Raw genomic sequence first — 14,218 nt, forward strand, 5'->3', positions numbered from 1 at the left:
TGGCCAAACCCTCCCCAAACTCGGACGACGCTGGGCTAATTGTGTACCGCCCTATGGGACTCCCGATAACAGCCGGTTGTGATACAGCCCAGGATCGAACCCGGGTCTGTAGTGATGCCTCTTGCACTGCAATGCAGTGCCTTAGACCGCAGTGCCACTCAGTCCCCCTGAAATAGTGAATGAAGACATATTGACCATGCAATAAACAGCATACAAGGCATTCTTCATATGTACCAAGCTGAACAATCACACACGTGTTTAGAAAGCAAACAGGCGAGGCCAATTGTCTGAACTAAGTACTCCATGATAACAAGGACATAAATATGTTCTGGTTTATTACAGGAGAGGGCAAAGCTATAGAGAATCCCGTATAAACAGCTGGATGCTTGGTCCATAGAAATAGAATGAGCATTGGTTTGTATGGGTATGTCCATTCTAGTCAATCTATTTCTGTGGTTGGGTGGGTCACTTGTGTGTCCAAATTACATGGTAACCATCACATTTCCCCCAAAACAATATGAACATATCCTTTAACTGGGTTAAAGGCTATAGCAACACATCAACATCAAAGAGAATGAGAAAGCAAGAGAGAGAGGAAGAGAGTAACAGAGTTTCCCGTACTGCATGTAATATATTGTGTTTTTTGTATACTGAGGTCACAAAAATGAATCTCCATGTAAGTGGACAATAAAGTATATTGTATGAAAAACCGAGACACAAAGAAAAGACAGGAAGGGATACACAGCAGATGAAAGAGCAGAGAACCCAACTTGAAGCAGTAAACTTCCCTTCCTGAGTTTAGATTAAATATTTATGTTATGTTTGCTTCTCAAGGAGGTTCCCATTCCGTCTCAGTGTTCCTAATAAGTACATCCAGATGCTAGGGGCTACAGTAACACATCTGCAACACACACGCACGCACACACACACACACGTAAGAAATCTGCATGGACACACACACACACAATAGCCATAACCTATCCACATGCCGGCCGGCCGGATCCCCACCCGCTGCCTCGTTGACGACCATAAAGCCCCACAGCTGACCTGACCATGTGGGGACATCAAGCTGCACATGGGAAAAGTTTGGTGCATAGCTGAATAATGGCTATGGTGACTGAGCTATGCAAGCTCAATGCTGTTAACGTTTTCTGGCATGAATGGCTAGGCTACGTGTAATTGATAACAAATGTTTGGTTTGTGAATGAGCCTCTCTAGCCTAGTGACTAGAGCGTTGGGCCAGTAACCAGAAGGTTGCTGGATTGAATCCCAGAGCTGACAAGGTAAAAATCTGTTGTTCTGCCCCTGCCTGAGCAAGGCAGTTTAACTCGCTGTTCCCTGGGCGGCGAAGACGTGGATGTCCCTGAGCACCACTCAGGATGGGGCTCCCGAGTGGCGCAGTGGTCTAAGGCACTGCATCTAAGTGCAAGAGGCGTCACTGCTGTCCCTGGTTAGAATCGAGGCTGCATCACATCCGGCCATGATTGGGTGGCGCACAATTGGCCCAGCGTCGTCAGGTTTTGGCTGGGATAGGCCGTCATTGTAAATAAGAATTTGTTCTTAACTGACTTTCCTAGTTAAATAGAAGATTTAAAAAAAGTCGATTAAGGCAGCCCCCCGCACCTCTCTGATTTCAGAGGGGTTGGGTTAAATGCGGAAGACATATTTCAGTTGAATACATTCAGTTGGACAACTGACTAGGCATCTCCCTTTCCCCACTCCCATAACGCCCCACCCTCCCCCAAAACCGAGCCTCCGCCACTCACTCTCCCATACTGACTCCATGCACCCACAATACGCTTGTTGAGAACAATTCATCAATTTCCTCAGGGCAGAAATAACTTCCGCTTTTAGTTATGGCTGCAAAGTATCATAATCAGGAGAACAACAATATGTCTGAGAGCAAGTTATAAATCACTTGTAAATTGTTCACTCTGAGATTGTGAAGACTAAAGAGAATGGCGAGGAATAAAACAACTAGAGTTGACTTGGGATTCAGGCAGTTTAAACTGCAGTGAACCAGAGTGAGACATGTTTGGCCTTCTGGTCCATGTTACCATGACGATAGGCTGGACAGACAAACCACTTGTAGCTGCTTTTGACAGCTGCTTCGTAGAAGAGCTGGCGAACAACAACAAACCAGTCAGAACTGCTTAGAGAAGGAAAAGGAGACTGAATGGAATGTGTGTGTGTGCATGTAATTCATTCCATCAATCAACAACATCAAAGAGTCCCCTCCTAGTTCTAAGACTGATATGCACCTACACCAACATACATACACCCAATATCCCTGGCATTCTGATTCCATCAACCCCTTGCCTGGGGATTGGACGTCTGAAGCAGACACCTCCATCCCCACCGTGCTGATCACTACCAGTCTGCCACCCCTACAGACTAAATACAAGGGAAATCTTAACAGTCCTTCTCCACTTCAGTTCTTTTTCTGTTCCCTTTCTTTGTCATTAGGAGCGCTCAATTAAGTAGGTGGATTTGGCACCGTCGGACACACTCGCAAGCTAAATCAAATCCAGCTCTCCTCTTCTCTCAGTCTCCATCTCTGGCTGCAATGAACAACTCTCCACATTTCTGTCTGCAGAATTTCCCCTCAGCTCTTTGGGAGATGTGGATGGTTCAGTGGGCCTCAGCTACGAGCCCACAAGACCAGAAACCCAACGGTACAGTACAGTGTCATGCTTGCCGTGCCTACCAACCTCATGGGTTAGTGGATTCTGTCCAGAACACTTCTGATAATCCAGTGGAAACAGAGAAGGACGGGACCACCATCCCAGAAACACGCAACACATGCAACACACACACAGAAACAGCTCTCCCATCAGGTGTCACGACTCAAAACCACAGTTCCCTGACAGAGCGAGGGTCTGCGTTAAATCAAGGGTTTTTCCTGACCTTCTCAGAGGAGAAATGGCAGGACACCAAACCACAGGTCCAAATGTAACCCTGAATAATGAATGGTAATCTTTTCCTTTAAGACAGCAGTAGTTCTAACAGTAGGGAATGAGATGGTTCTGACTCATCCTGTCCTTTTCCATGGTATTAGTGAGGACAGAGAAACAGAAAAAGGAGCACCAACATATTTGTCTGGGTTAGGAGGACTAATCCTGGGGAAAAGGTTGCAAAACATAATCTCAACCAGTCTGTTGGAGGGGTGATGTGTTTGTATAGTAGAGGTCGACCGATTATGATTTTTCAACGCCGATACCGATACTGATTATTGGCGGGCCAAAAGGCGATGATTTTTTTACATGTATTTATTTGTAACAATGACAATTACAACAATACTGAATGAACACTTATTTTAACTTAATATAATACATAAATACTATCAATTTAGCCTCAAATAAATAATGAAACATGTTCAATTTGGTTTAAATAATGCAAAAACAAAGCAAGAGAAGAAAGTAAAAGTGCAATATGTGCCATGTAAAAAAGCTAACGTTTAAGTTCCTTGCTCAGAACATGAGAACATATGAAAGCTGGTGGTTCCTTTTAACATGAGTCTTCAATATTCCCAGGTAAGAAGTTTAAGGTTGTAGTTATTATAGGAATTCTAGGACTATTTCTCTCTATATGATTTGTATTTCATATACCTTTGACTATTGGATGTTCTTATAGTGTCACGCCCTGACCTGAGAGAGACAGGTTGTGTCAAAGCATGCTGTCACTGAGCCCAGTGCTTAAAGCCAAGCATAACAAAACACTGCCTGCTACACACACACACATTACCCCCCCCTTCCAAAAATGAGCTTACACATGCACACAGCTTAGTCCTTAATTAGCTCATTAATAACAACGAAGGTATTTACTCACAGTCAGGGGCAGTTTCTAGGAAAATTAACCAATAACAACACACTGAAGAGTAATCCCAGACGGTCCTCTCACTCACCTGTCTGCCATCCTGGCCCACGTTGGTCTGGCCTCTCACCACCGTCCTGATGTTGTCATCCAGACGCCTGAAACACACACACAAAATCAATAATATTATGTCAAACTCATCTTTAAAAAAACTTCAACAACACAATGAGGTCACTCACCGAATCTTCAGACGGATCTTGTTGACCACATCATCTATATTTGCCAGTGACTGTGAGGAAACAGGGGTATCATGATTATGAATTGACCAAAATCTACTCCCCCACATAAAACCAAGTTGCATGGACTGATTTGGATGATGAAGGATCCTTTTCTAATGTTACAAAGGTATGCAGGCAGCGCCACCTACTGGGTAAGTCTAAATGATTATTACTTTTGACTAAGTCAATCAGAATTTTGTTTTGCTAGGCCATATACATTTCAAAATGTTTAATGAATTTCATTTTTTGAAAGATGATGGTGAGCATGCGACAAAAGAAAAATAAGTAGACACTTTTTAAAATACTATAGGATCTTTATTTCGACACCTAATCAAGAGATTTTATCATCGTGGGGAGGCTAAAAGAGAAAGTTCAGCCATAATCCGAGAGGGAGTTGTGCATCTCTTTACTGGCAGCTTGAGGACAATATTTTTGCTATGATTGTGCAATATTTCAGATTTTTATATTTGTATGGCCTTACTTTTTTTCCCTGGCTGACGAGACTCACGTAGTACACAGCGAGGGAGAGCTGTGACTCTGGTCTGTTCACAGAAGTCAGTTGGTTGGTGCTATATTCACACAAAAATTGACTTGAGCTTTGATTGGTTCTGCTAAAAATACTTTATCTGCCTAAACAATGAAAAATAGTTTGAAAATGTGAACGTATGTAGTATGGAAACAATGCATCATGCTGCCTTGTTGACAACATGACAAATGTTCACTTGTTTGCCTCACTTTTCAAAAAATGTAATCTGTAAACATTTAATAAAATGTGTATGGCCTAGCAAAACAAAGGTCTGTTTGATACGAGCAGGGCGCGCCTCGCTCAGCCGCTTTGCACGGTCACGTGGTAGGCCATAGCCTGGTTCAACACAGGGCAGCTTAATCGAATCCCCTTAATCAATATATCGACAGAGCGTGCCTACAACATCAAGGAGCCTTTCCAGGCGAGATTCCCTATAAACACGCCACTTCGATACAACTATGACCATAAGTGACTTTTTCATAGCAGGTTAGGAGAACTTACGCAGCAGGTTAAGGTTAGGAAAAGGGGCCTCCCTAGTGGCGCAGTGGTCTAAGGCACTGCATCGCAGTGCTAGCTGTGCCACTAGAGATTCTGGGTTCGAGTCCAGGCTCTGTCACAGCTGGCCGCGACCGGGAGACCCATGGAGCGGCGCACAATTGGCCCAGCGTCGTCTGGGTTAGGGGAGGGTTTGGCTGGCAGGGATGTCCTTGACCCATCGCGTACCAGCAACTCCTGTGGCGGCGCCAGGTGTACGGTGTTTCCTCCGACACATTGGTGCGGCTGGCTTCTGGGTTAAGTGGGCATTGTGTCAAGAAGCAGTGCGGCTTGGGTTGTGTTTCGAAGGACACACAGCTCTCGACCTTCACCTCTTTCGAGTCCGTACGGGAGTTGCAGCGATGAGTGTAACTACCAATTGGAAACCATGAAAAAGGGGTAAACATTTAAATAAAAAATACATTTATAAAAAAAAAAAAAAAAAAAAAAAGGTTAGGAAATGGGTTAGGGAAAATGCTTGCCTAACCTGCTAAGAAAAGTAACTTCCGGTCGTAACTAGAGGTCGACTGATGATTTTTCAACGCCGATACCGATTATTGGAGGGCCCCAAAAAAAAAGCCGATACCGATTAATCGGCCGATTATTGTGATTTTTATATATATATATATATATATACACACACATAGCTCTGAAGTGACAACGATACTGAAGAGTCTGCTTAGGAGACAAATACTCTCAACTGTTTGAATAATAAAAATAGAGTTTAAGTTACCTGTGATGAATGCTGAAAACAAAAACTGTAATTTCTATATGCAGGAAATCCTATTTTAATAATGGGCATAGTAAGAATTGACTACCAAAGTGCGAGTCATAATTCCCATGACACCTTCTAGCAAAATCTGAAAAGCGGTTCCTTCATTTATTCCATAGGATATTTTTAGATTAACTTAAAATAAGGTTTGTGTTTGGTTTAGGCTTACACCACCTTGCCAATTTTATAACTGTGTAGATATCCATAGGATATAACTCTGATCAATATAAGCGAAGATCATTTTTTTTGTAGAGTGGATTTATGAAAATATGTTGACAAACGTTACCTAGTGAGATTTACACGGGTATCAAAACGCCGAGGCGGTTTAAGCACAAAACACAGACCTTATTTGAAGTAGATCAAGACATTCTCTATGGAAGACATGAACGGTAAAATAACGAAGGAACCCCTTTCAAGTTCAGCCGCAAGTTATTACAGGAATTATGACGCGTCGACTATTTCTCTCTAAACCATATACCTTTGACTATTACGAGCCTGCTGCTGCCTACCACCACTCAGTCAGACTGCTCTATCAAATATCAAATCATAGACTTAACTATAATATAATAAACCTTAGGTCATTAATATGGTCAAATCCAGAAACTATCATCTCGAAAACATTATTCTTTCAGTGACATACGGAACCGTTCCGTATTTGATCTAACGGGTGGCATCCATAAGTCTAAATATTCCTGTTACATTGCACAACCTACAATGTTATTTCATAGTTCCGTAAAATTCTGGCAAATTAGTTCGCAACGAGCCAGATTCTGTATACCCTGATTCTGCGTGCAACGAACGCAAGAGAACTGACACAATTTCACCTGGTTAATATTGCCTGCTAACCTGGATTTATTTTAGCTAAATATGCAGGTTTAAAAATATATACTTCTGTGTATTGATTTTAAGAAAGGCATTGATGTTTATGGTTAGGTACAGTCGTTGCAACGATTGTCCTTTTTTCGCAAATGCGCTTTTGTTAAATCATCCCTGTTTGGCGAAGTCTGCTGTCTTTGTTAGGAAGAAATAGTCTTCACAGTTCGCAACAAGCCAGGCGGCCCAAACTGCTGCATATACCCTGACTCTGTTTGCCAGAGAAGTGACACATTTTCCCTAGTTAAAAGAAATTCATGTTAGCAGGCAATATTAACTAAATATGCAGGTTTCAAAATATATACTTGTGTATTGATTTTAAGAAAGACGTTTATGGTTAGGTACACGTCGGAGCAAAGACAGTCCTTTTTCACGAATGCGCACCACATCGATTATATGCAAAGCAGGACAGGCTAGATAAACTAGTAATATCATCAACCATGTGTAGTTAACTAGTGTTTATGATTGATTGATTGTTTTCTATAAGATAAGTTTAATGCTAGCTAGCAACTTACCTTGGCAACGTAAAGCAGGTGGTTAGAGCATTGGGCTAGTTAACGTAAGGTTGCATCCCCAAGCTGATAAGATAAAAATCTGTCATTCTGCCCCTGAAACAAGGCAGTTAACCCACCGTTCCTAGGCCGTCATTGAAAATAAGAATGTGTTCTTTAACTGACTTGCCTAGTTAAATAAAGGTTTAAAAAATAAATAAAAATAAACATTAAAAAAAGAATAAAATAAAATATAAAACAAATATTTAAATAAATAAATCAATCAAATATTTAAAAAAAAGAATTTGGCAAATCGGCGGCCAAAAATACCGATTACCGATTGTTATGAAAACTTGAAATCGGCCCTAATTAATCGGCCATTCCGATTAATCGGTCGACCTCTAGTCGTAACTGTATTTAAGTGCAGTGTTTTTAGGGAGTCCCTTCCAAACTGAAGTCAGGAAGACTTCAAGTTTGGTGTCAGCCAGGTGCTAGACTATAACTTTTTATCATCTTGTAACAACATAAGTATGAAATCATATAGCTTAGGAACACAGAAGAAGTATCCAAGACTAGAGCCTTGGTGTAACATAAAATAACTTTAGTTTCTGTGAAGTGATGTACTCTAGTCTTACCTGCTCAGTGGGAAACAATGTATTGATGTATTCCACTGCATTAAAATCTGCTCTGTCCAATGGGTCTTGACTGGGGAAAACCTAAGGCATAAAAATATGACTCAATGAATACGTTGTTGGTTCTTCATTGCTTAACAGCTAGCCTATATAGTGGTTAATAGCTAGCTAACGTTACTATCTATGTAGCTAGCCTAACAAACAGTTTTCCTAATTAATTAGAATCAACAACCATGCATTTCGTAAAGAAGACTGATTTCATGCATTTCACTAATGACATTTTCAGAGAATTATCTAACGTTACACTGTAACTAGCTAACGTTAGCTAGGTACAGTAAGTGTCAGAGTTTCGATGACAGGCAAGGTGGTGGCAACCTGTCTGGCTTTTACTAAGGGTAGGGTGGTGTTGTTGTACAAAGCTAGCTAGTCTGCTAACTAAGTTAGCTAGAAATACAAAACTTCACACTGAGAATATGATGACTGTTGACATGTATTAAAAATAGCTAACGTTAGTAGCTAACTAAGATAACAACACAGCTAACGTTAGGTAAGCTATCTAGCTCATGCCTGAATACAGACTACCATTTTCATTGTAGATAAGAAACGTATCCTTCTTAGCACGATTACCTGCTCGATGGCCAACTGCACCTCTGGAGTAAGGTGCAAAATAGCCTCTAAATCCTCCGCAAATTCCAATTCTTCCTCCTCCATCATCATGCACAGCTAGCAAACTACCGCAAAAAGCCGAGGCAGGTCACTTCCTTCTCCTTCTTCTTCTTCTGTGGATTTTAAGTGGCGTTTGGCAACCGACATTAAGGTGTATTACCGTCACTAACTGGATTGGAGCGTGGACCAGAGACAGGGAAGGTCTACATCCTACCCAATATTATCGTCTTCCTAAGGAAACGAAATACATAATTAAATGCTACATCCCCTGAAGATTTCCCCAACCCCATTACACCTCAAATCTAATAACAATCGCTCTCTCTCCCTCCCATATTTCTGGCACTGAAATAGAACGTGTTTCACTGTCTCTATCTCCTCCTGACACTGATCGCACCTCACAGTCAGATGTTTCCCCACCAATTTCAATGTACTATTGAGCCTTGTGTGTCCCAATCTCAGAATTGTAATTACACTTTCCTCCCTTCTCCCTCTGCCTGAGGACCCTCCCTGCCCCCACCTTTTCCTGAATCTTATACCGGGCGCAGATGACGAGGATGTCGATTAAGGCAGCCCCCCCGCACCTCTCTGATTCAGAGGGGTTGGGTTAAATGTGGAAGTAACATTTCAGTTGAATACATTCAGTTGTTCAACTGACTAGGTATCCCCCTTTCCCTTTCCCTTTTTTTTGTCTTCACTTTCACATCCTTTTCCACAACTCTTGCGATTTGTCTTTAACCACTGTTTTTATCAACCCCTTAGCTTCTGTTTTACTGATTGACAATTCCATCTCAACATTAGGATGTTTAAGAGTCTGCTTGGCGATAACATCCACCTCCTCATTCACCTCTACTCCCACATGAGCTGGTATGCAGAGGAACATCACAAATATCCGCAGCTGTCCCACCCTATACATGCTCTGCAAAACCTCAAACAATACATCCAGTCTGCTCCGAAACACAAATTAATTTAAGCTCATCAGCGCTGCACGGGAGTCAGAGCAGATGACTACTCTGTCTGGCCTCACGTCTTCCAGCCACCCTGCAGCCAAGAGCATGGCCATTGATGGGTTCTGACTTCTAAACCTGAAACATGAAATATCCTTGTTCATGGTACTGAGGGAGAGAGGGGAATGCATGTTGTTGTTATACATCATGTATTATGTGGAAGGGAGAAGGGCCACGGTCTGGTACAAGTCAACAGGACGGCCATGAGTTAGGGAGGTGTGAGGAATTTGGGCCGAGGTCAGGTCAGATGAAGTGAGAAAGAACAGACAATACTAAAGTCTTGTCTAGCAACAGAGATGTATTGGCTGTCTAGATGTGTAAGCAGGAGACTCAGCATAGGAGGAAGGTTTAAACGACAGTGCTTCTGTGGGTGAATAAAATTGTTTTGAGCTTTTCATAGTTGTCTGTTAGTTTTTACTCTATTTTTTTTAGAACTTAACACCATCAACTCCATTGTGTAAACAGATAAATTATCCGTTGCTCTTTTTGTCACTGCCACCTTAAACTCGGGAACACGAAAAGCTGCACCTGTCCTCCCTGTTTTAGGGTCCTTAGATCCATCTGTGGATATATTCAAGAAAGCATAGTATTCTGTTCTTAAATGTTAACTTACAACTGAATCTACTCCTTCCTCAACAGCTCTTACCTTCTCAAGCAACTCTAGACCTATCACTGGCTGAGGGAGCAACCAAGGTGGGAAGGTCCCCAAGAACACAGCGGCCTCCATCATTCTTAAATGGATGAAGTTTGGAACCACCAGGACTCTTCCTAGGGCTGGCCACCCTGCCAAACTGAGCAAATGGGGGGAGAAGGGCTTTGGTCAGGGAGGATGGTTACTCTGAGAGAGCTCCAGAGTTCCTCTGTGAAGATGGGAGAACCTTCCAGAAGGACAACCATCTCTGCAGCACTCCACCAATCAGGCTTTTATGGTAGAGTGGCCAGACGGAAGCTACTCCTCAGTAAAAGGCACGACAGCCAGCTTGGAGATTGCCAAAAGGCATCTAAAGACTCTCAGAACATGTGTCACGATTACCAGGATCAGTAGAGAGGCAGAGTCAGGTGCAGGAGACAGAGGTGCGGAGTGATAGTGGTTTTTAATAGGAAATCCGGGAACACAAGAAGCCGAAAGGCACAGGGCGCACATAAACTCAACTAGGGAAAACACGTTCCCAAACAAAAGACGCACGGGGCGCAGCCCGGTAAATATATATAACAAAGAGAGCAGCACTCACTAACAACTGTCCAGAGTTGACATAAAACAATCCCGCACGAAATCCTGAACTGAAAAGACACACTAAATAACCTAACTAATGACAGACAAGAAACAGGTGCGGATCAGACAGACAAAACCAAAAGACACAGAAACATAGATCGGTGGCAGCTAGTATGCCGGCGACGACGACCGCCGAGCGCCGCCCGACCGAGGAGGGGCGCCACCTTCTGTGGATACTGTGACAACATGAGAAACAAGAGTCTCTGGTCTGATGAAACCAAGATTGAACTCTTTGGCCTGGATGCCAAGCGTCACATCTGGAGGACACCTGGCACCATCCCTATGGGGAAGCATGATGGTGGCAGCATCATGCTGTGGGGATGTTTTTCAGCGGCAGGGACTGGGAGAATAGTCAGGATTGAGAGAAATATGAACGGAGCAAAGTACAGAGAGATCCTTGATGAAAACCTGCTCCAGAGCGCTCAGGACCTCAGAATGTGTCGAAGGTTCACCTTCCAACATGACAACGACCCTCAGCACACAACCAAGACAACGCAGGAATGGCTTCGGGACAAGTCTCTGAATGTCCTTGAGTGGCACAGCCAGAGCCCGGACATAAACCTGATTGAACATCTCTGGAGAGACCTGAAAATGGCTGTGCAGACAGCCTGACAGAGCTTGAGAGGATCTGCAGAGAAGAATGGGAGAAACTCCCCAAATACAGGTGTGCCAAGCTTGTAGCATCATACCCAAGGAGAATCAATGCTGTAATCGCTGCCAAAGGTGCTTCAACAAAGTACTGAGTAAAGGGTCTGAATACATATTTCAGTGTTGTTGTTTTTTTATGAGCAAAAAAATAAAAATAAACAGTTTTTGCTTTGTCATCATGGGGTATTGTGTGTAGATTGATGAGGGGAAAAAAATATTTATTCAATTTTAGAATAAGGCTGTAATGTAACAAAATGTGGAAAAAGTCAAGGGGTCTGAATACTTTCTGAAAGCACTGTATGTACAGTACATAGCTAACTCAATTACGTACCCCTGCACATCGACTAGGTACTGGTACTGCCTGTATATAGCCATGTTATTTTGTCCTCCCTATATATATCCATGTCATTTTGACTCTTTATTTCTATTCATTATTCACTGGGCATTTATTCCTCATGTCACTATTTAATTTTTTTATTTTATCTTATCTTTAACTCTGCACTGTTGGAAAAGGACCTGTAAGTAAGCATTTCACTGTTAGTCTACACCTTTTGTCTATGAAGCATGTGACAAATAAAATTAGATTTTACTGTGAGCTGATGCCAGCTGCCAATGTCCGATGTTCATCCTCTGGTCTTTCCGTATGGTGAGAGGGAAGGACGTCCTGTCTCCATGTCTCCAAAAACATATGGAATGTTGGTCCTCATGAACTGTATGGAAGCAGCAATGTGTTGGGGAGTGTAAACCAATAGTACCACAGTTATCAGATTAACATAACTATAGTTTGTTAATGATAACCATCTCCATAGTTACCTATCAATGATGACAGCCTTTCTAGAATCCACCTCCACCTGGCTTTCCTTCAGGAAGTCAGAGTTAGGGATGACATCTAAGGAGAGATCATGACAGTTACCTCAATAACTACAACAGTGTGGTGTACATTTGAGACGTTGTGAAACCCCATTTATCAGACCTGGGTTCAAATAGTGTTTATTTTCTTTAAAATATTTAAGCTCTGGTTGATTGAGCTTGCCTGACACTGAATACTATTTGAACCTAGGTCTGGTTAATTCAATCAAATAATGGAAATAGGATAGGAAAGTTCCACAGAGACCATGTAGAGAGATTTAACAGGGAAAGTGTGAGCTGATGGAAACTAATAGATCATTTATGTATATTTGAGGATATGTAGAAGTATCAGATTACCTACCAATCCCTGCTATCACCAAATCCATTTCCACGACTGCACCGCTGTTCAGAACAACCTCTTTCACCTACACAAACAACTATTTTCCATCGTAATCATCACTATGGGTCTTGGGAGAATGTTGATTACGTATATTACAGTGATATAGCACTCCCTAAGTGAGGAGGTTGTGATGATGTTTGCTGCTGGGTGAATATTGGTTTACTTTACCTTACCATTCTCCCCTCTGATCTCCACCACTCTGTCGTTCGTGTAGAACTTGATTTTGCTCTCCTCCAACATCTTCGACAGAAGAGAAACACACACTCATGTTGATATTTGTACTATCAAAACTTGGGATTTACATATTCATAAACGTTTGTAGCCTAGTAGTGGGTGTTGTATCAGGTAGAGTACATTACATATGATAACCAATGTCTCAGGCCTGCATTGTCATCTTCCCAATCTCTGGGCCCAGGCACCTCTCAAAGGGATATGAGCAGTTACCAACCATCGCCACACTGGCAGCTTTGTCTGCCAAGTAGGATGCCACTTCCATATTTATGACTTAAAAATGGAGGGAAAACTTGGTTTTGGGGCACACAAATCAAATGAAAGTCTTACTTATCAAATTCAAAAACCTTACCTTACTGTAACCAACCAAGTCACAAACCTATAGTATATAAACTATAAACTATTTACACATTTCATTTTTTTTAAATAGGACTTCTCAGTGTACGGTATGGTCTTTATGGTTAACCAATGACCACAGCTTTCTTTCCCACCCAGAATTGGTGGATCTCCTTCTCGTCCTTGTAGCTCTGCACTCCCTCCAGCTCAGAGCCAGGACAGCTCAGAGGCCACGCCTTTAGGGAGGCAGGAATAGAGGGAGACGTGGGTAAAACAACAGCTATCATGCTAATATGCTAGCATGGGACAGAGCAATAGATAGGCATACAGATTCAGTAGTTTGACATTTAGAATTCAAATGGTCACCAATTCAAATTAGAATGTGATTGTCATGGAAAATATGGTGACAAACGCTGTAGGCCTATAGCTATTGGTGTCCTTTAGAAGTGGTTTCTTTGCAGCAATTTGACCATGAAGGCCTGATTCACACAGTCTCCTCTGAACAGTTGATGTTGAGATGTTTCTGTTACTTGAACTCTGTGAAGCATTTATTTGGGCTGCAATTTCTGAGGCTGGTAACTCTAATGAACTTATCCTCTGCAGCAGAGGTAACTCTGGGTGTTCCATTCGTGTGGAGGTCCTCATGAGAGCCAGTTTCATCATAGCGCTTGATGGTTTTTGCGACTGCACTTGAAGAAACTTTCAACGTTTTTGAAATGTTCCGTATTGACTGACCTTAATGTCTTAAAGTAATGATGGACTGTTGTTTCTCTTTGCTTATTTGAGCTTTTTCTGCCATAATATGGACTTGGTCTTTTACCAAATAGGGCTATCTTCTGTATACCCCCCTACCTTGTCACATCACAAATGATTGGCTCAAATGCATTAAGGA

At 42.2% G+C, this 14,218-nt stretch overlaps 1 protein-coding gene across 2 annotated transcripts in view; it reads right to left on the minus strand.

Moving 5' to 3' along the window:
• Window positions 1-9,001, minus strand: part of LOC106612840 (VPS53 subunit of GARP complex) — a 34,358-nt gene extending 25,357 nt beyond the window's left edge. Inside the window, exons 1-4 of one of the 2 annotated variants that reach the window (XM_014214413.2) lie at window positions 8,547-8,998; window positions 7,923-8,003; window positions 4,053-4,102; window positions 3,905-3,971 (exon numbers count right to left, since the gene is read on the minus strand). In XM_014214413.2, coding sequence (XP_014069888.1) covers window positions 3,905-3,971; window positions 4,053-4,102; window positions 7,923-8,003; window positions 8,547-8,636 — 288 coding nt within the window. In that variant the 5' untranslated portion in view covers window positions 8,637-8,998. Of the gene's footprint in view, window positions 1-3,904; window positions 3,972-4,052; window positions 4,103-7,922; window positions 8,004-8,546 lie in introns of both variants that reach the window. The other variant, XM_014214414.2, reaches the window with a different exon arrangement.
• Window positions 9,002-14,218: the final 5,217 nt, after the last annotated feature.

The sequence above is a fragment of the Salmo salar genome, chromosome ssa09, assembly GCF_905237065.1.
Source record: "Salmo salar chromosome ssa09, Ssal_v3.1, whole genome shotgun sequence".
Lineage (NCBI taxonomy): Eukaryota > Metazoa > Chordata > Actinopteri > Salmoniformes > Salmonidae > Salmo > Salmo salar.